Source organism: Ananas comosus, linkage group 5 (genome assembly GCF_001540865.1).
Source record: "Ananas comosus cultivar F153 linkage group 5, ASM154086v1, whole genome shotgun sequence".
In the NCBI taxonomy this organism is placed as follows: domain Eukaryota; kingdom Viridiplantae; phylum Streptophyta; class Magnoliopsida; order Poales; family Bromeliaceae; genus Ananas; species Ananas comosus.
The window spans coordinates 4,116,831-4,137,277 of NC_033625.1; the positions used below are offsets into that span (position 1 = coordinate 4,116,831).

The 20,447-nt window shown below is 38.0% G+C and overlaps 4 protein-coding genes across 6 annotated transcripts; 1 reads left to right on the plus strand and 3 right to left on the minus strand.

Annotated features, from left to right (window-relative positions):
* LOC109711090 (putative G3BP-like protein) lies at positions 1,683-6,118 on the minus strand. The gene is made up of 9 exons (XM_020233990.1): positions 5,863-6,118; positions 5,592-5,729; positions 4,790-5,057; positions 4,098-4,357; positions 3,687-3,861; positions 3,470-3,591; positions 3,294-3,359; positions 2,513-2,579; positions 1,683-2,356 (listed from the first exon to the last, which is right to left on the minus strand). The coding sequence occupies exons 1-9, from the start codon at positions 5,956-5,958 to the stop codon at positions 2,073-2,075; spliced, it is 1,476 nt and encodes a 491-aa protein (XP_020089579.1). The 5' UTR covers positions 5,959-6,118; the 3' UTR covers positions 1,683-2,072.
* On the plus strand, positions 8,307-12,382 carry LOC109711092 (probable magnesium transporter NIPA3). Its single transcript, XM_020233993.1, has 8 exons — positions 8,307-8,670; positions 9,397-9,453; positions 9,784-9,874; positions 9,983-10,143; positions 10,483-10,610; positions 10,695-10,832; positions 11,270-11,362; positions 11,835-12,382. The coding sequence occupies exons 1-8, from the start codon at positions 8,544-8,546 to the stop codon at positions 11,982-11,984; spliced, it is 945 nt and encodes a 314-aa protein (XP_020089582.1). The 5' UTR covers positions 8,307-8,543; the 3' UTR covers positions 11,985-12,382.
* Positions 12,689-16,478, minus strand: LOC109711091 (FHA domain-containing protein FHA2-like). Of its 2 annotated transcripts, XM_020233992.1 has the most exons (5): positions 16,341-16,472; positions 15,531-15,599; positions 14,672-15,448; positions 13,496-13,653; positions 12,689-13,062 (listed from the first exon to the last, which is right to left on the minus strand). In XM_020233992.1, exons 3-5 carry the CDS (start codon positions 15,345-15,347, stop codon positions 12,853-12,855), a joined length of 1,044 nt encoding a protein of 347 aa, XP_020089581.1. In that variant the 5' UTR covers positions 15,348-15,448; positions 15,531-15,599; positions 16,341-16,472; the 3' UTR covers positions 12,689-12,852. The 2 variants fall into 2 exon arrangements, with proteins under 2 accessions (XP_020089581.1, XP_020089580.1); XM_020233991.1 differs by lacking the exon at positions 15,531-15,599 and having other exon boundaries at positions 16,341-16,478.
* On the minus strand, positions 17,014-20,290 carry LOC109711094. Of its 2 annotated transcripts, XR_002216501.1 has the most exons (3): positions 20,007-20,290; positions 18,490-18,605; positions 17,014-17,376 (listed from the first exon to the last, which is right to left on the minus strand). XR_002216501.1 is itself a non-coding variant. In XM_020233995.1 (2 exons), the coding sequence occupies exons 1-2, from the start codon at positions 20,175-20,177 to the stop codon at positions 18,540-18,542; spliced, it is 237 nt and encodes a 78-aa protein (XP_020089584.1). In that variant the 5' UTR covers positions 20,178-20,290; the 3' UTR covers positions 18,281-18,539. The 2 variants fall into 2 exon arrangements, 1 of the variants encoding a protein (XP_020089584.1); XM_020233995.1 differs by lacking the exon at positions 17,014-17,376 and having other exon boundaries at positions 18,281-18,605.

The window sequence follows — 20,447 nt, forward strand, 5'->3', positions numbered from 1 at the left end:
TTCAAAATACAAATAAGTTAGTACTCTCATTTCTAATGTATTTGAAATATTTGAATTTTGTTTTGAATTGTGATTGATATTTTTTATTTTTATAATTAATATTATTAAATTATAATATTATTAAAAAATATTAATTTATAATTTATAAAATATTAATAATATTATAATTTTATAAAAAATATGAGACGGGCCGGTATTCGTAAGCGCTGCGAGCGTTATGAGCGGGGCAATTCGGGTGTCGCTCCGGCGGGGGAGGCGGGTACGAACGCCGCCAGATTCGGCCGGGGAGGTACCAGACGCGGATATGATCATATTTTTAACCCGTTACGATCGCGGGGCGGATATCGGAGTATTTTTTAACCGTCACAGATTCGAGCAGCGGAGCGGACAGATTTTGCGAGCGGGAGCAGGGCGGGATTTTGCTAGTCGGGGCAGGAGCAGGCGTAGGCTCCCGCCCAATCCCCGTTTGCATCCCTAGCTGCAGCACACCATCTCCGGATACCGAGGCGGGTAGTGTACTGTATCATACTTACACCACATGAGTTACTATAATAAATTAATTATATATTTATTAAAAAATATAATAAATTTTTTTTTTTATAATCATGATGTGATAGGTTAATTTAAAAAATTTATTTGATTTGTTGGAAACGCCACGTCACCGATATAGCTGATGCATTTAAAAATTTTCACGGCCGCCGCAGGCCTTGCAAATGTCTTACCCCCTAATTTCTAACAAAAATTGTTTAGACATGGCGCCCAAACTACAAGTTTGGAGAATGGGCGCAGCGCGGCCCATCGGAACGACCGGAAACAAACCCTTCCTCTTTCTTTCTTTCTTTCTTTCTTTCTTTCTCTTTCTCGCTAAAAACTCAGGATGCACGATTTTTTTTCTTTTTTTTTTTCATACCTGCTCGTTCAATGGGACATGTGGCAACAATCTGCATCGTCCGCAAACTATCCTGACCACTTTAATCGGAACTTGGATCAAATAAACATGCTATCAAGTACATGAAAGTGGCAGACTCGCAGGTGGCATGACCTCAACTTTGCATCGCACTGGATAAACTCGACTGCGGAACGTGCAGAATGGTTCGACGGGAACTCGGAACTCTAAAGAACACGCCGGTCATTATACCGATTGTTTCTAAAGCAAGTGACAAAAGACTTGATAGTTGGTATCCGAGACTCAAGTTCGAATTCTAGTTGATTCATATTTTCAGCTAAATTTATTTTTAAATAAAATAAACGAAGCGGGCAGCGTGCTACCTATTTCTCAAAAAAAAAAAAGAAAAAAAACATGCCAGCCACATGGTCGTTTCCCCTACTACAAAGGATTGTTTGTTTGCCCGTAATTAATTTTCATACTAAAAAATTTTCAATTATAATTAAAATTAAAATTCAAATAAAAATTAATTTTTAAAAAAATTAATTTTCAACGACTATTTATTTAATTGAAAGCCAATGGCCTAGCAATTGTAGTTATCTCATTCTTTTCTTATTTGTTTTATTGAAGTTTTTCATACTAGCACGTTAGAGGGCCAAAAAATAACAACAGTAAATAATAATAATGAGAGAGGAAATGCCAGATTACTTCCAATAACGCATATCACATGTTCGATAATGAACCAACAGCGACTTCAAAGAAAAAGAGAAGAAACCAAGAGATTTCATGACAGAGCTTTCAATAAACAAACAATTGCAATTCATAAACACTGCATCTCTCAGCAAATGTTACGAAGTAAATTTTGGCCCAAACTATGGAGCAATTTCTTCAAGCCGATGATAATGAGAAGTTTCCTCCAATAATCGCGGATATGAAAAAAAAAAAATTGGTACAAGGAGATAAAATGAACCCAGATCATTCTACCATGCAGCGGAGGAAAGGACAAAGGAAAAGAAAACACTAGGCCGTGAAAGGCCGGCCTAGTGTTTAAATTCGGCAAAATGAATACAACAAATGCCATGTTGCTCAAATTAAGAAAAAAATGGCAAGACCTAAATTAGACACTACAATTTTTAAGTTCATCCTAGTGCTACAACAAACAAAATCTTCCTTTCTAATACCTTAATCAAGCTGAAGCGGGCACCTCAGGAGTGGCGTTTCTAGGGAGCGCATTACCAGAACGGTTTCCTTGAGCACCATTTGACACGCCATTGTCGACTCTTTGATGCCCACTATCACCACCAGCACGGTTGGAAGATCCACCACGGCCTGCACCTCTGTTGCCAAAATCAGAACGGCTATTGTAATCCCCCCTCCCATAACCCCTTCCACCGCCATATGGCCCCCGCCCTCGCCCTCCCTCATTACGGAAACCGCCCCCTCTGCTTGTGAACCTTCCTCTGCTGCTAACTGCAAAAACCGACTCAAATCACTTGACAAATGTGTTATTTAAGATCACAGTAACAGAATTCTTATGTCGAAGATGGAAAAAGGGAGTTTGACGATACATGGTTAATAGATACTTTTATATCGAATAAAAGTTAGATCAGTTTCTCATCCACTTACCTCTTGAAGCTGTAGGCCGCTTTTCCTCAACATAAGCTTGGCGACCACCAATCATTACAGGCGAAGCCTAAAATACATATGAATATGATTTCAGCAAATAGTCTGCTAGAAGGGGGAGAATTTGACCAGCAATTATAAGATTATCATTGTAAGTAATATAAACCAAATTTTGATAATTTCGTGAGTTTAGCACCAAAAGCTTTAGCTAATTCTAGCCCTAAATAAAATAAAATAAAACATATAATGACAACTGCTTTAAAATTTGCTCGTTTAAGAACCAGAACAGGATTTTTCAAACTTTACATATATTCCTGTCGCGTATTACCTCCGTTTGTGTAATCTTCTTTGTGCAAAAGATTTTTGCTTGAAAAAGACATTAAATGCTGAAAATCATATAAACTGATGTTAGAGCTTGCCTACTATTTAAACTTTTATAACTTACAGCCAACAGGACTGACACTTTCTTTCATCACAATATCGAAATACTCAAGTATTCACAAAAGGTGATCTTATGAAGGTAACAAATAGAGGGAAGCAGGAGAATATACTTTCTTGAATTGGAAATAATCAGACTGACAGCAGAATCTTTGCACAGTGGCAAACAAGAGCAAAAACAGACAAAAAACCAGCTATTTACAATATGCTACAGGATGAATAGATCAAAAGGTAATTACTTTTATACTTAGCCTAACCAGATATTTCTAGCTAGAATCACAAGCTAATCCAATCTTATTTCTCATAAAGCAGGAGAAGAAAGTTCCAGTAGGCTAATGCATAATACCTCAATTGCACTTTGGACAGCAATAGCAACCTCAAATTCCACAAACCCATAGCAAAAACCTTGTTGCTGCATGTCATAGAAAATTGAACTAATTAGAGGAAAAGAGAGTAACTTCAGTGGAGAAAATTCAAGCAGTATATCAACAAAATGCACAGAAACTAAAAAAAACGGTGTACCTTATGGCTTCTGACTTGAATGCCTCCAGGCTTAATGGGCCCAAACGTCTTAAACTGCTCCTCAAGTTGTGCAGGAGTAGCATTCAATGGCAAATTTTTAATGTAAATTGAATAACCATCATCTGCAAATTGAATTATAGATGGCGATCACAACAAATGGATAAAGCCTAATACATATGGACTGAAATGAAAAACTAAAGCAATGGATCATCATTACCTTCGGTCTCTTGGGTATTGTAGGTTTCAGCAGCATTTAAACTGACAGATGAATTATCCTTTGCTGAAGCAGGTGTAGGAGCAGAAGCCACCTTTTCCGCATTAAGAGGTGCAGGCCTAGTAGAAGTCGGTACAGGTGTTGATATTGGTGCAGGGTTTTCTTTCATAACTTTCACCTACATCCATTAATACATCTAATATCAGCAAATAAATCAATAACTTAGCTTTCATGCTAATCTAAGTGCGGTTAGCCACATCAAATTGAAAAGGTTGTCAAGGATCCATCAAAAAGTGAGTATTGGCATCCTTTGAATACATGAGAATGCACAAAAACAGCTCGTCATAGAAAAAAATTATCCTATTCAAGCCACAAAGAAACAAAAATAGAAAGTATTACATTTGAAACACTTACTATAGATGCATATGACTTCTTAGGTGCTTCTTCATGTGCAGCAGTAGAAGCAGCAATAGCAGAGCTTGAATCGGCAGTTACAGCTTGCATACTAACAGGAGCCTCATTAATCACCTCATCATCTGGCACTTCCTCCTCCACAACCAAACCTTCCCCATTTTGCGGCGGGTTATACACTTCCACTTCATTCGTCTCATCTTCGACAGTGTTTATGACACTTTTACCATTTACTTGCTGCTCATGTGCAAGAGGAGGAGCATCTATGCGAACACATTAGAGAGTAAAAAGAAGAACCAATCGGATAAAGTAATAGGATAAAATATGTGGACTGTGACTGTACCATCCCAATATTGTGACTTGACCCCTGTAATTTTCACTTAAACACCTCTCACAGAACTTTCTTATATATAGCAATTCCATTCCAGACAATTCAGCAAAATCTACTTTTCCTCATAAAGTGACCATTTTATCCCTTCTCCTATTTATTTACTTTGATTTACTTCAAACACGGTTAAAATGGTCATTTTGCAACAACAATCAACCGATATCAAATTTTTTTTTCAACGGTTAGCGCTGAAGTCGCATCTAGGTGAAAAGGGATGAAGTCTCTATATCGGGATAGTAAAGGGACTATTCATACATTTTACTTCAAATTAAAAACTCGACTACTATAATTCTTCAATCGCACATACCACTAACTCCGTTCTCCGATCCATGAGTTTCCTGCTGCTCATTGGCCTCTTTAATATATCTAAATATGTCGTTTAAGACATAGTAGCCCTTATCCTGTGTAGCGAGGAAGAACGACTGAGTGAAGTGCCTCCTTAGGCTATCCTTTCCTGTGAGGTAGCCCGTTACAAGGACGAGAACCCCCTTATTGTGTGACTCCTGTGCATCGATTGAGATTATCTCGGCCTTCACACCATGATACTCCATCGCAACGATCTTCTCATTTATCGCCTTTTTAATAAAATTGGATGCAGGTCAAGGATTCAGTCACTCTGATTTATGAAACAACCTCTTTTTTTTTCTCTAAACGCTCAAGCTACTAGAGAAACGTTTTTCTAATCATTTATAATCAAAATCCAACACAGGATTCTTGAAATGTGGGAAGAAATCAAACAAGACTAAGAGCCTGAAAAGTTTCAAACTCGGTTACACAATGTGAAACAGCTATTTTCCTCTAAAACATTAAGCTGCTAGTGTACAATATTATAGCGCCAGTAGCTATCTTTAGCAGCGCGCTTGAGTTTTTTTTTTAAAAAAAAAATGAAAAATGAAGCAAAAATGATATTGTGATGCCCAAAAGCAGAATCTCCAAATGGGAACTTCTAATCTACTATAAGTAGAAGCTATTGCTGGGTATTTCAGCATAGTGCTTCTTTCATAGCATTACTCAAATAGAATCCTATCGAACATTACTACACCCTACTCGAACATCATGAATCCAATCGAGAGAAGTAGAGGAGGAAACCGGGGAATAGAGCATCTCACATCAAGAGTCGAGACGGAGGAGACGGTTCCATCGGCGCCGGGGCGGTCGAGCCTGCTATCCTCCTGGTAGAATCGGTAGACGAGCTCCGGCGACTGGTGGAGGATGTGATAATACTGATGAACAAAAGCATGGCCAACCTGTATGATTCCACAGTGAAACCGATTCAGCAACCAAACGAAATTGAGATTTGGAGAGGGAGATCGGAAGAGGAGAGGAGAGGAGAGACGGGGCGGGGTTGAGGGATCGGATCGAGATGGAGATTGAGCTTACCACTTGGGGGGAGGGCGGCGGATCCGTGCCGGCGGCGGCGGAGTGCGGCGGCGGGGTGGGGCGGGGGGCGGGCGCCGCCGCTTGCTCGGTCGCCATCGTCGGGTTATCGGAGAGCGGAGGAGGCGACGGCGGCGGCGGAGGGAGGGATCGGGCTTTTGCTAGGGTTTTGGAGCTCTCTCTCCCTCGGATCGGATCTCAGAGGAGAACTCGTAGGAGGAGAGAGAGAGAGAGAGAGAGAAAGAGAAGAATCGTAGAGAGGAGGAATTCTACACTGTCACACTTGCACCACGTCATCAATAACAAGCCAATCACATTCCTTCTTTTCAAACAAAAGTACAATAAAAATAATTTTTTACCATCATGACGGGACATATATTCTTAAAAGGATTAATTTGATTGATTTGTTACGCCACGTCACTAATATACCCGTTGCATTCTAGAATTTTTCCGTAGAGAGGGAGGTGCGCTCTTTTTCTATTTTTCAATTATATTTTTTTGGGAAAATGTATGGATCGTCCCTGTACTATTTTGTAATTACAACTTAGTTCTTTTAAACCCATTGCACCTCAATGGGCTCCTGATTCAGATTTGTTTTTTTAGGGGGGGAGGATTTGTTTGGGTATAGTTTTGCCTATGCTTTTAAAAGTAACAATTTGAAATAAAGTGTTTGGCAACAATAAAAATTGTGAAGCCTTTTATTACAATAAAAAGGAAATTTGAGCCTAAAAAAATGGCCGTCAAAAAATTAAAATTATTATAAGATTATGACTATTGAAATAGCACTTTATAAACTAATTTTACATCGTGTAGCAAATTTTTTTTTATTATTATACTTTTATTTCTTACTATTAGTTTTTTTATTTATAAAATGAGAGTTTTAACTGATCTCTCATTGCTCCTAAAACGATTCGGATTACGCATTTAAACAGATTCAAAAGGCATTTTTTATTTATTGAAAATTCAAGGAGTAAAGTGGAATATGCTTGAAATCTTGGTTATAAAAGTATTTAAGTAAAAACTAAAAGTTCCAATCTGCCATATTGTAATAGTACAGGGACTTTCGCGCACTATTATGAATTTTACCGCATTTTTCTTAAATTTTTCACAAATAAGTACAACCGCCTAGAAACGTATATGCGGAAGTACCACTGACCGTCGGATGGAGTCGAACGCACATATGGGCGGTCCATCGAGTGGGAGCGCATACAAAATAAGTTCTCTGCGACGCATTTTTGTGCGGCGCCGTTCTTGTACGGACAAATTTCGGTGCGAGCAATTAATTAACTCAAATGCCAAAGAACGCGTCGACGCCGTTGACGAAGAATCACCTCCCATTGGCTGGATATCGCGCGTACGAGATCGTGGTTGGTGCGGTGTATGACCAACGCGACACGTGCGAGTGAGAGCATCCCACACGTATTCGACTAGTTTAAGTCTGAATTTTTCTGTGCCCCTCCCCATAAATACTCGCATAATAATATATTGGGAAAACTTCAAATAACCCATTATGATTTCACTATTTTTCACTTTAATATCCTGTAGTTTAAAAGGTATCAAATTAGTATTTTGTGGTTTCGCACTTTCTCACTTTAGTACCATATAGTTTAAAGTGCATCAAGTTAGTACCATATGATTTCACACTTTCTCACTTTAATACCATGTGGTTTAATATTTCATTAAGAAAAAAATAAAACCACATGGTACTAACTTGATAAAAAAATAAAACCACAGAGTACTAATTTGATACACTTTAAACCACAGGGTACTAAAGTGAGAAAGTGCGAAACCACAGGGTACTAACTTGATACAGTTTAAGCCATAAGGTACTAAAATGAAAAAGTGTAAAACCACAGAAGGGTTTTTAAAGTTTTCCCAAATATATTTATATATATTGTTCTTTTCTTGTCACGTAAGCGTCGTGTTGGTAATTTTAAGTTCAACACGGTAATTGAATCATCTTTTTTAAATATGGTGATTGAATTATCATGTTCATTTTAACATTTTAATCTTTTTTTAACTTAGGAATAATAAATAATACAAAAGGGAACAAACACGGTGATTGAATCACCGTGTTTAACTTAAATCACGTGGGAAGAAGAGGGCAAACACGATGATCGGATCACTGTGTTCAACTTAAAATCACGTGGTAAGTGAAGGACTATTTATGTAAATATAAATTTGTTATGATCATTTATAAAAATAAAAAAAAAGAAAGTGAGGGGGGTTAAATATAAAAAAGCCCTAAATTTTACTTAATATGCGGCGTTTGTATCTGTAATAACTACACGTGGACCGCGGTCTATCAGGGAAATAAAAAAGAGGGGGGGTTTACGGTAGACCAGGTCCATGCAAAGTAACCACGCCCTACCGTTGGCGGAGCGCGGGAATCGGAAGACACGTTAAAATTGCGGACGCGCGGAGCCCCTCTCCGCCCCCGAAGACCCCCTCCCCTCCCCCTCTCTCTTTCCCCTCCCCCTCTTCGTCTCCCCCACCCCAAAATCAAGCTTTTTTCCGCCCTAATTTCGAATCAAATCAAGGGGAATTAGGGTTTTCAACTTGATTTTGATCCGTTCGGAGGAGGCATTTGGGGAATTTGGGGAATTTGGGGATCTTTTTTCTCCTTTTGTGTGTGTGCGTGTGTGTGTGTGTGTGTGGGTGGGTGGATAGGTGGGTTTGGATTTATGGGGGTGTCGACGGACAACCTCCGGGGGCTGGTGTTGGCTCTTTCGTCGAGCGTCTTCATCGGCTCGAGCTTCATCGTGAAGAAGAAGGGGCTCAAGAGAGCCGGGGCTTCCGGCGTCAGAGCAGGTTAGGCTCGGAACGAACACCAATTTGGGCCTTTTCTTTCCAAATTTAGGTTTTTGTTTTGGTACAAATTGCATCAGTTGAACATAAAAACATTATTCTTTTTTTAAAAAAACAATCCACTGTTTTATCAGTACAGGAGATTCTGAGATCAAATCCCACCACGCTCCGAGTCCTAGCATTTAGGTTTCCGGTCATCTGATAACGACAAGTTGTAAATTTTGATTTTGACTTGTTAATCCCTGTTTAAGTTGTTTTGATAGTTCTGAAGAATTATTGCCTGAGCTCAGTGCATTCAATCTCCGTGGCCCGATTAGTTACGGTTTTTCCTACTTGGGTACTCTCGCTGCTTGGATTAAAAGTATCAGATAAACGAAGGACCGACGTAGGTATGGTTCATGGATGCACGGATTCACCGGATGTAGGTGATAGTTTCTCGAGATTCAAATTAAACAGTTTAGACATTTGAGACGATTTATCACGAAATTTAGTTATCTCTGGAGATCAAAAGGTTGGCTTTTGTTCCACCTGCACATATTTTCAGGGATTTTTTTTAATTAGAGGGAAAAAAAACAATTTTGAGGTAAAAGTCTCTACTTTTTTTTTTTTTTTTTTGGTTCAGAACCTTGGTTTATATGCTTGGGAAATATTTAATCTTTCTTACATTTTGTTGCTTTGAATTGGTGAAATGACTTTCTTTTTTTCTTTTCCTTTTCCCCGCAATAACAGGGTCAGGAGGGTTCTCATACTTGCTAGAGCCTTTGTGGTGGGCTGGAATGATTACCAGTAAGTTTGCTGTTGAAAATTCAGTGCTTCTTCATTTTCTTGTTGTTCTTTTTTGCTGCAACCCGATCGTTCTCTTTTTCCGTAGAAAGTACTGCCACTATAATCAGATTGTAGTTTCAAAACAAATTCTATCCAGTAAAAGAGGTTTGTAATAGCCATTTGGTACTTTTGTGACATGTTCTGTCTCATCCGATTTCTCATTATGCTTAATAAATTCTGTTACCAAATATGCATCCAATATCAGTTTTCTTTTACTTTTTCTTTTTAGTTTCTTGTACGTGTGTGTAACATATTGTTTCGTGCTAATCATGATTTGTCCCTATTATTCAGTGATAGTCGGTGAAATCGCTAACTTTGCTGCTTATGCATTCGCCCCAGCAATACTTGTAACTCCTTTGGGTGCACTCAGTATTATTGTTAGGTATTGAATAATACCCATTTCACCAGATGTGAAAATCCTATCTTGTTTTTTTTTTTTTTTTTTTTTTTTTTTTTTTTTTTTTTTTTGATGGTTGTCACTTCATTTCAGTGCAGTGCTTGCACATTTTATTTTAAAGGAGAAGTTACACATATTCGGTGTGCTTGGGTGCGTTCTTTGTGTGGTGGGTTCAACGAGTATCGTTTTGCATGCCCCTAGAGAGAAGGATATTGAATCAGTTAAGCAAGTATGGTATCTCGCAACTGAACCAGGTATTTTGGGGAATACTAGTTCTTTTACTGTGTTGTAGTCCCTCACGGCACTCTGTTTTACAAACGTTTTAAAATATTTACATTGTGATGCAACATGCAAAAGTCATACTTTTCATTCTTTAAGTGTTTGTTTGTCATGATTTCTACTACAACCTATTTGTGTAGAAAGAAGAAATTTTTAGAAATTAGGTGTTTGGTGAACAAAAGTTAAAATGAGATTTTGGGCCTGAAAAGAAGTTACTCCAATTTGAACCTTTTGCTTTTGCTGTGGTGAGAAGTTGCCAAGCACTTTTGTGGAAGTATCTTTCAAAATAACTATGACTTTTCTTTTTCCCACAGGTTTCATTGCTTACTCTTGTGTAGTAGTCTTCTTGGTTCTTTTCCTTATAGTGCAATTAGTTCCACGTTACGGTCAAAGCCATATGATTGTATATGTTGGAATCTGCTCTCTCGTTGGTTCCCTTACGGTATGTTCTTCTATTTACTAGCAGAAGTAACTTGCAGGTTTATGGTTTAATACTTAAATGTTTCTCTTTGTTTTTTTATCGTAGGTTATGAGCGTGAAAGCTTTAGCTATTGCCTTAAAGCTAACTTATTCTGGAATGAATCAGTTCATATATGCTCAGACTTGGTTTTTCACATTTGTCGTTCTCACCTGTTGCCTCATGCAAATGAACTATCTGAACAAGGTGATAATAAACTCACATCCATGACTTCTGAAATAATTTCATTAGTAACTTCTCCTTTAAAGCTTTTGGGAATATACATATTGAAAGCATATAAAAGCTTTTGGTACAGAGAGAGACAATAGTGCTTACATGTGAATCATTGATACAAAGTCCTCTACAACAGCTATAAGGTTGTATGAAACTTTTATCTAATAGTTTACAGTTTTACAACATTTAGAAATGTACACATGTGATATTCTCCTGTTTATACATGCCCTTCTTAGAATCTTCCATGTTTGTGAAGCTTCTTCATTTGAGTCTAGTTTACTATTGTCTATGTTACGATGTCTTGTAACTCTCAAAAAACACTTTCCTTTCATTGTGTTTTGCTAGTTAAAAGTATGCTCTATATATGCAACTTTTCTCACTTATTGTAATTGTTTATTCCATCTCTGTAGGCACTGGACACCTTCAATACTGCTGTCGTATCTCCGGTTTACTATGTGATGTTCACTTCTCTCACAATTTTTGCTAGCATGATTATGTTTAAGGTAACTTCACGACAAGTACCTTCTTATGCTTGAGGATGACTTTCACATTTTATACTTTTTTTGTCTGAGAAAATTTTACATTCCATCTTTTGGCTAATTATAATGCTTACAATCTTATTCACCGTATGGTAATATAGCAGCAACCTTAAATTCTGACATTTGAGATTACTCTTTGAACTTCCTCAAATGACCTAGCAGTGCATTAAAAGGAAACATGGGTTTTCGAGGGTGACATTTCACTGGTTGTTTGATGAAGGAAACTATATATAGTGCCAATTTTAGTCACTGAAGTATCTCCACTCTTCTAGAAAAGTTGATTCCAAATTTGTGGGATTTTCTGCTTCTAAATTTTTCTCAGTAATTACATTTAAGTCCATTTCAAAATTATATCACCAAGTCACTCTGAGCAACAACTTTTTTTTTTTGGATCTAGCTCAGTTTATTAAGCTTCTTCTGTATTTTAATGAACTAGGACTGGGACTCGCAAAACGCGTCGCAAATAGTAACCGAGCTGTGCGGATTCATCACTATCCTTTCCGGAACTTTCCTCCTACATAAAACCATGGACATGGGTCAGAGCACACCCAAAGAGGCCACCACAGCAGCTCAGAGCAACTCATAGGAATTACAAGAACAGCGAAAAAGAAGAACATAAATTCTCACATTCTTTCATTCTTTGATCAAGCTTCTATCTTTTCAATGCACAGTTGAATTCAATTATTAACTCAAACATGCGAACGTCTTCGTGGCTTTTTGTTATATCATTCTAAGGTAAAAACGAAGCAGGATCAAAGCGCGTGTCGTCCTGCATGAGCAAAGTGAACAGCTTACATTGGAGCTGTGAGCAGTGATTCTTCTTTTGGAAGTTCCAAAGTAGAGCAGTCACATTTTTGAAATTTGAGTTTGATTTATGAATCCACATGATGTAAATTTTTGTTTGTATGTTGGTTATGGGCTATTCAAGGTTACTTCTGTTTTTGGAGGTGATGTAGAAATGAATAAGGGGTTTTTTCTTTGTCTTTTTTCTCTCTAGATAACTATTATAAACCTGGATGCATCACTTAAACAAAACCAACTATTTGCCATCAACAGGATCCTACAATCTTTGCCCTTGAAAATCTTGTATTATTTGCAATGCCGAGCTGCGACCGGCATTAAACAACGAAAGTAAATTTTCAAAATCCAAGTATTGGGTACATTTTTCGAACATCGTAGCAATGAAAGCAACCTTTTGCACTATCCTAGCTTCATTAGTGCTTAAGCAAACAGCTCTATACAAAAAAAAGATTCTTGCAGAAACTCCAGAGAGTCAAACAGGCTAATAGAGAGAGAATCAACATTTGTGCAAACCAAGTTAACTAAATCAATATTTGTCCAAGTATCGCAATCCATGTTACAAATTAAACAGTTAAATGGGCGGGGATGGCGTGGCCCGGAGAACTACAACAATAGCTTGCTCTGATTAATTGTTAAATTAACTTAAAACTGTCCTAAGAGAGCAAGGAAACTAATGATACAAACTCCGAGGTGACTCTTCCTTTCGATCTCGTGTTAATGACAAAGTGCTCGGGGTACTTTCGAAGCAATGTTAAGAGCCCAAACCACGGCCTCCCTTTTGTTTCCGTTGGCGGCCACTCCTCGGATGTGAGGTACCTTCTCACTCTGCTGTGGTGCCACACGTTGCCAAATTGTTCAACGAGCTGAAGAGAGAAGAGAGAACAATTAGAAATTCCGTTTAAAGTTATATACGAGGCAGGAAAGAGGAGAGGAGGGTATTAGTTACAACCAATTCTCAAAATTGAAAGATTGTAAATAAGAACGATATTTGGTACTAAGCTATGCTTTAGGTGAATATTAGTTATAATCCATTCTGGTCTGATTCGTCAATTGATCTGTACTGTAACCCATGTAGGCTTTACCTACAAAAATCTAGTCAAAGTTAACCCAGAAAACCAAAAAAAGAAGACAATGGTCCCATAAATTTTCCAGAAAATGGCTGGTCATCGATTTATGTGTCAATGTGAACGGATGCAAAACAAACCATCATTTCATGCAAAACAAGAGCTTCTATGACTAAAGACTCTTGGCAAAGAAGAATCCGGTAAATAGCTAAAAGATCATTTCTTGAATAACCTCCGCATGAAGTTTTGCTAGAGGCATCCATTCTCCAGGGCCACATAGATCGGAGAGCACCGTGGCAACGGATGAGACAACATCTTTCTCTTCTAATTGCAGTAGTTGATGATTATCTGCTTCTCTATCGGCCCTTGATCTTGTTTCAGACTTCTTATCTGCAAAGGAAAAAAGCAGTGTCATGTTACTTGAACATCTTACCAAAAGAGGATGCTCTTCTCTAGCCAATTGAATTACATGCAAGCAATGTTAAAGAGTTATCCGATGATCCCTAATAAAGCAGTTTGTCTTTTTGATCCTCTGCAAATTAGAAGCGACTTTTCTGTGTTTGCCTTACGCAACTTGGTTACCACAGGAAAGGTGAACCTAGTAACAATGGCATGTAGGGAGGAAGTCGAAAGATAAATGAATAAGAGAGTAAATGTATACCATTTGACTAAATGATTAACTAATTCCCAGAAACAGCAAACTTGCTTTAAGAACCTCCAAAGCACAGAATTAGGCATTTTTACACTCAAAGAAGAGAACAAGCTAAACAAATTGTTAACTCAGACAACATTATACATCCTGAACACTAATGAAAGTAAGTCTTTGCAGCTATATCTTTTTTTTGCAAGTGTCAAAAAAGAAGAAGGGTAAATGAACTGTAAATATTAGCATCAAAGTCACACTTTCAAGGAGGGTAGATTCTTCCACTGTACCACCATATACTAATACATCCCTTCAACATATTAGCTTTAAATCCACCCAATTTATGTCCTATCCCCACACACAATCATATTTTTATGCATGTAAACTTAAATCTCTCCTTTATTTATTACAACAGGAATATATATATTATTCCTAATACCGCCTCTTTATCATTCATAACCGGATAACAACCTTTCAACAGGTTTTACCTGTTTAAATTTTGAGCAAAGATTTTTTTTTTCCCCTCTCTCTTTGATTATTTCTAAGTATACTAACCTAAAAAGATAAAACCAAATTTGTACAGAAAACCACCAAATTGGTGTCTGTTAATAATGGGCTTAAAGGAAATGGAAAACATGAGATATATATAGACAAACTAATATTGACATTTTTTATTTTTATGTTTTTGATCTTTTAATGTTGATGTATTGATTTGCAATAAGTGAAAACCAAACCAAACATCATGAAAGCTATGTGAGTACTCACCCAAGGGCCCGGCCACTCCGGGGCCAACACCATAACCTTCAAATCCCTCTGACCCACCAGAAAACCTCTTCATGGTCTTCCTCGGTACCATCCCTTTAATGGCACCATCCTCCATGCTTTCCTCTTCGTCATCATCACCGTCCTCACCATCATCCTCATCATAGGAACCATCACGGAAATCAGACAGATGCGGTCGGCCCTTCCGTAGAAAAGATGATGGCAGAATCGGTGCCAGGGGAAGGGCGGGAGGAGGAGGGTGGTGGCGGGCGGCAGCGGCAGATGCAAAGATGGAGCGAGTGGGGAGGAGGAAGTAGAACTTCTTGTCGCCGATCTGGAGGAGGTCCTGTGAGTCCAACTTGACAGGGGGGCTCCCGGGCAAATGGAGAACACCTTCAACAAGGCACCCATTCTTGCCAATAACATCAAGAGCAAAGCGGCGGCGCTGGAAGTCGTAGAATATGCGTGCATGGTGGCGGGAGATGTTCATGCCGCCACCCAAGCTCGACAGATCAACATCGACAGTCGATTTCTTGCTATTGCGGCCCAGCATTATAGAATAAGTTTGCATGTAGTACTCAAAGTCCTCTCCTTGGAGCTTTGCAAACCCAGCTTCAACCTCACCGCCCCCGCCACTTGACCCAATGATGGTAGCCCCACTGCTGCCCACCATCGCCATCACCACTATAGTTGTTGGAGCGAGAGAGTAAAAGAGGTTCGTCGTCTCTTAGAGTAAGTTATTATCAGCCATATCTGCCAATATGATGCTTACTACGCGATCTGCAAAAGCATTAAGTTATAAAACAAGTACACAATAGATTGAAAAATAATAACTTTTACCCTTCCAAAATGCAGATCTTACCCTAATAAAAATACTTCTGGATCTGACTGTATCACTACGATAGTCCGTATTATACATCCATATTTGCATCTAACAAAAAAAGAGTGAGCTTTTCAGCTGCTCAACCATTTTCTACGAAAAGAGATGAAGTTCATGGTGGATACATAAGCAAAAATAATAGATATATTGCTAAGATCAATACACAACTAACAAACAAGCATGCAATAGCTATTTTACGAAGAAAGGTATCTGATCATATGAGGAGCAACATCAACTCAATTAGATGAACTGTAAAGAAATAACATTTCATAACGAAAAAGAGCAACCTTTAAATGCTTAATTGGATGGTGAAAATCAAAAGAATTAAAAAAAAACTATATTTAAGGGGTTCTCTGTACACTTTGACCTAGTAAATTTCTAACAGTTCTCAGAGGAACAAAAAAAAAAAGAAGAGGAAATTGAATGAATTGCTAGCTAAAAAAAGCCTAAAAATGTGAAATTAGTAATGGAAAACGAAAGCAATCAAATAAGTAGTTTTGCATGTATTTAACTAAAATTTATGTCCAAATAACTACAATAACATTAGGACCTATCAAGTGAGTAATTTTTACATATATTTAAGTAAAAAAACACTCCAATGGCATTTTTGGCCCAGAAAATTTCATAGAAAACACCTTTAGAACTCAAAAAACAAAATAAATACACAAAACATAGTGTTTTCGTTAGGAATTAGTCAAATGACGTGAGAAATGGACGAATTTAAACACAGAAAATTGCAAATAAAAAAACATTACAAATATGAACTAAAAAATGAAGCGCGCGAGATCGCACCTTCCCCTCCTAAGAGGATAGGATTCGAAACATCTGATCTCTCGCTCTCTTTCTCTCTCTATCTCCCTCTCTCGTTTCCTCTTTTACTCTCTCTCTCTCTCTCTCTCTCTTGCTCTCTCCTTTACCTTTGTTTTTGTTTTTTTGTTTTTTGGGTTGCTTTATTAATACTTTAATAAAGCTCCACTCTCGGACACTATATGAGAACATTGAGAAGGGTAGTTTCGCCCACATAAATATATATATAATTAATTGTCTTTGGGTTTGGGTTGGGGTTCGGGTTTGGATCCACACCTAGACCCGACCAAACTCCGAGCCGGCACCTTTCGTTTTTCTCCTTAAAATGTTTTATTTAGTTAAAAAAAATAATATGTCAAATTTTTATTAGTTTTTCTTTTATATATATTATTATAATGACTAAGATGACCATTTTAATATTAATCATCATTATCAAGTCCAGTGCAAGTTTTTTAGGTCACGTAAAGTCAGTTTTGAGGGTTTTTTTTTTTAAAAAAATATATATATAAAGCATGTACTCCACTCAAAGCAAAGTACTCCGTAAGGTTCCTCGTCGTTATTATGTTTTGTTAGTTGTCGTTACTATTATTTATTTGAAAAATTATAGCAAATATTGATTACATCCCACCATTTATTCAATCGACTGTAGCTAATGCAGTTGACTGAAAATTTGATGATCGATATCTGAAAATCCAAAATTCTTAAGATTAAATAGCATAAGTTTAGCCGCCGCATTCCCAAACTAGGGCTTGAATAGAAATGAGACAAGCAAAAAATTCAGGAAACACATTTATAGCATCCACAAGTTTTGGGTGTGAAGGAGCAGGAGCCAAAAGGAGACTGTTAGGTAAGTTGCATTTGATGCCATAGCAACAACAGGGGGAGGGAGGGGATGCACAGGCTCTTTGGACTGGTAAGCCTCCCAAGATTGTTCCGAAGCCGAGCAAAGCCGCTGCTGCTGCGGGCTTCATCTCCATCCCCTGATGCCGCCGCCGCCGTCGTCCAGCCACTTCCTGCCGGCCTGAAGCGCAAACCACCCCCAATTAGAACTTTTAGCAAGGCGGAAAATACGATAATCCATAACCTAAAGTTGTAACTCAAATTGGTTACTGGTTAGGAAGTCCACAACAATCCCAGTTTCTGGCTGGATTTAGGTGTGATAATCCACTGGAACTCAACCTTACCTGCTCTACATTGAACCAGCTCATGGTTTTCCTTTTTTTACCTTCTATTCAGTATAATCAATGGACCCTGGCATATCAAGCCTATTATCTACTGATTCAAAGTATGTACAACCTAATCAAGACCTATCCCAAGGAAATAAATATGGAAATAAGAAAGTTCATCCCCGAGCGAAATGCGCATCAAAGTTAACGCACTAAAAAGTAATGCACGACCGAGAAGCGACAGCAAAGAATTATATACAGACGATAAGATCCACCCTGACCAAGCAATCTCCACTGAAGATAGAAGCTACATGAAAGAAGAGGAGAGGAAGATTACGGTAACACAGAGAGTCCAGTTCTAGAAGTCATGACACACTGATCTGTTTTTGTGAGAAGATATTGAAATGGAGGGTTTCACTGTTGTTGGAAATTAAGTGAAGGTTTTTAAAGGGATTTTGAACGCTTTTGTTGTGGTTGATTGTTTCCATAGTGCTTTTGTGGGCTGTTTTAGGCTGTTCATAACAGTGTGCAATGAATGCTTTAATTAAGGATTAGTGGGGCACCTAATTAATTGACAGTTTAATGAAGGTTTCTTGCTTCATGCCTTAAATATATCTGGAAGCAAAAAATGTTATGGTTTACACTATATTTTGTGAGCGACAAATTAAATTAAACTGAAGAACTGAAATAATAGATTACTGATCAGAAAAGAATCAATATTTTGGGCTGTGCTTGAAAGAAGTACCAAGTAACAATACATATCAGAGGCACCCATCAATCGAAACAAGGAAACCTGAGAACACTGTCATGAGCAACCAATATCCAATCCACCATTATCATACTAAAAGAAAGTAAATACAGTTCACCGATTTTTGAACAGCATTAATACGAAAAATTTTAGGGACCGCTATAATGGACAGCAATTTCATAATATAAGTACAGTAAACCAGAAATTTCAGATTATTGACCTTGTTCTACTACTATCCATCCCTGAAGAAGCAGCAACTTCTCAGCCCTATCAAGACCAGAAATCATTGCCACCTGGCTTCTTCACGAAGATCTGATTGTACTCGGGCCTTGACGTCTGTATGGAAATTCACTTGTCAGTTAATGACGAATATCAAAGCAAAATAACAACAATAATTTCCAACGATCAATTACACCACGATAAGTGAAAACTTGAAGGAGTTCAGCAATAAAAGAGGTCTCCCGATCTGATTCTTCTCTTTAAGCAGACCAAGTTTTTTAGCCAAAGACTGTTTAATACTGATACTAGATTTACACTTTGCATAGCTAGTCAATTTGTTGTGCAGATAGATATGATAAAAGAGCATGCTCTAGAGCAGCCTTAGCAAACCAATATGCTTCGGATTTAATTCTTATATGTTTGCCCGGTCCAAATAAGAGCCTTAATTGAAGTCTTAACTTGGTTAATAAGTCAGTTTGAATTTACACTGAGCAAGATTATCTTTTGCGCTATATTCCTATCGTTTTAAAATGCTATAATGACTTCCTGCCCATATTTTAGGACCACTTGTTTTCGCAGCTGAAAATGATGGCCAATTGAATAAGATAAGCATAAGGAGATGTACTGAAAGAGACCTACTTATCTCCGTAGAATAAACCTAGCAGGAGATTTCCTAACTAACATAAGCCTAGATGTGCATAAACTCTTCTATGACAGCTTAGAAAAGAAATATAGGTCATTCAACCAAAAAGAATTAAAGTATATGGTTATATTCCCCTAAAAGCTACAATTTTTTGTAGATATCATCACATGCTTTTCATCTTTGAATGTCTTAACAATCTCTCTACTGTTACTCTTTTCTTTCACAATCTCTTTATTATCTCATTTTCCTTACTAACTAAATTTCCACTAGATTTCTTCAAGTGCTGCAGAGAATTCTCTCCTTCCTCTATAATGAATAGTTTCTGTTAAAATAAAAAGTTTTCTGCCAAGATTTATGCACTATAGTCTCAAATTCATTTAAAATTGGTTCTTTTCTTCCCAAAAATGTTCAATTAATGCATATTTTTGAGAATCTACTCCAATTTATTAACTTTTTGGATCTGTGCTTGCTTTTGCAAGAGACGAAACCAACCAGCTTCTGGTACAAGAATGAGTGTCATCAGATCACTAAACAATACATCTTTCTATTAGGCTAGGTTAAGTCCAATCGCACAGCAATTTCCTTCCAATCCAAACCAGATTCATCACATCAAAGGCCCAAGCGCAAAAATCATCATCCACAACCTAAAATAAGGTAGATCATCTGTTCTCCTTTACTTCTAGTTCTTCTCAATTCCTCTTCTTTTTTTTTTCCAAATCCTCTTCTATAGTTACTTTCCCCTCACAATCCTATCATTTCTTGCCATCAACCTCAGCAAAGAATCATCACTGACTGTTGCAAAAATCTCATCTTTCCACTACGAAAATCAGAAAAAGACTTAATAGCGATCAATTTGGGAGTGGGGGGATAATCACCAGGTCTTTGAACAAGAGGAAGGCGACGACGAGGAAGAGGAAGAAGAGGATCTCGAACTCCGCCATGCGGACGAAGGCGAACACCGCGTCCACCGCCCTCGTCACCGCCGATCCCCGCCGCACCTCCCCGCCGCCGCCGCCGCCGCCACGGCCGGCCCCGGGGCGCCGCATCGCCGCCTCGATCGGAGCTTCGCGCGATCGCGACGGGTTCAAGGAGCAGGAAGAAGAAGAAGAACCCTCGCGTGGTCGGTAATGTTCCACTCGACTCGAAGGTGGGGGGGTAAATGTAGGTAAACTTTTTTAATTAAATTTTGATTAAAATCAAATTTTACTTTATTATTACAATCACGTCTCATTAAAGTTAAACCCAAAAATTTCCATTTTGGAAATTGAAATAAGCTCATCAACTTTATAGTTTTCTTTTCTTTTTTTTTTCTAAAC

Bases quoted from the DNA above. Each gene is read 5' to 3' on its own strand.
- LOC109711090 (XM_020233990.1), bottom strand. From the start codon at position 5,958: ATGGCGACCGAGCAAGCGGCGGCGCCCGCCCCCCGCCCCACCCCGCCG. The intron at 5,058-5,591 runs GTGAGATGCTCT...TTTATTAAAAAG, and splicing joins CCTCCGTCTCGACTCTTGAT to GCGATAAATGAGAAGATCGT. The intron at 4,358-4,789 runs GTATGTGCGATT...GTGTTCGCATAG, and splicing joins ATCGGAGAACGGAGTTAGTG to ATGCTCCTCCTCTTGCACAT.
- LOC109711092 (XM_020233993.1), top strand. From the start codon at position 8,544: ATGGGGGTGTCGACGGACAACCTCCGGGGGCTGGTGTTGGCTCTTTCG. The intron at 9,454-9,783 runs GTAAGTTTGCTG...CCTATTATTCAG, and splicing joins GTGGGCTGGAATGATTACCA to TGATAGTCGGTGAAATCGCT. The intron at 9,875-9,982 runs GTATTGAATAAT...ACTTCATTTCAG, and splicing joins GCACTCAGTATTATTGTTAG to TGCAGTGCTTGCACATTTTA.
- LOC109711091 (XM_020233991.1), bottom strand. From the start codon at position 15,347: ATGGCGATGGTGGGCAGCAGTGGGGCTACCATCATTGGGTCAAGTGGC. The intron at 13,654-14,671 runs GTGAGTACTCAC...TTTCCTTTGCAG, and splicing joins CGGAGTGGCCGGGCCCTTGG to ATAAGAAGTCTGAAACAAGA. The intron at 13,063-13,495 runs GTTATTCAAGAA...TTCTCTCTTCAG, and splicing joins TAGCAAAACTTCATGCGGAG to CTCGTTGAACAATTTGGCAA.
- LOC109711094 (XM_020233995.1), bottom strand. From the start codon at position 20,177: ATGCGGCGCCCCGGGGCCGGCCGTGGCGGCGGCGGCGGCGGCGGGGAG. The intron at 18,606-20,006 runs GTGATTATCCCC...ATTTCCATACAG, and splicing joins TCCTCTTGTTCAAAGACCTG to ACGTCAAGGCCCGAGTACAA.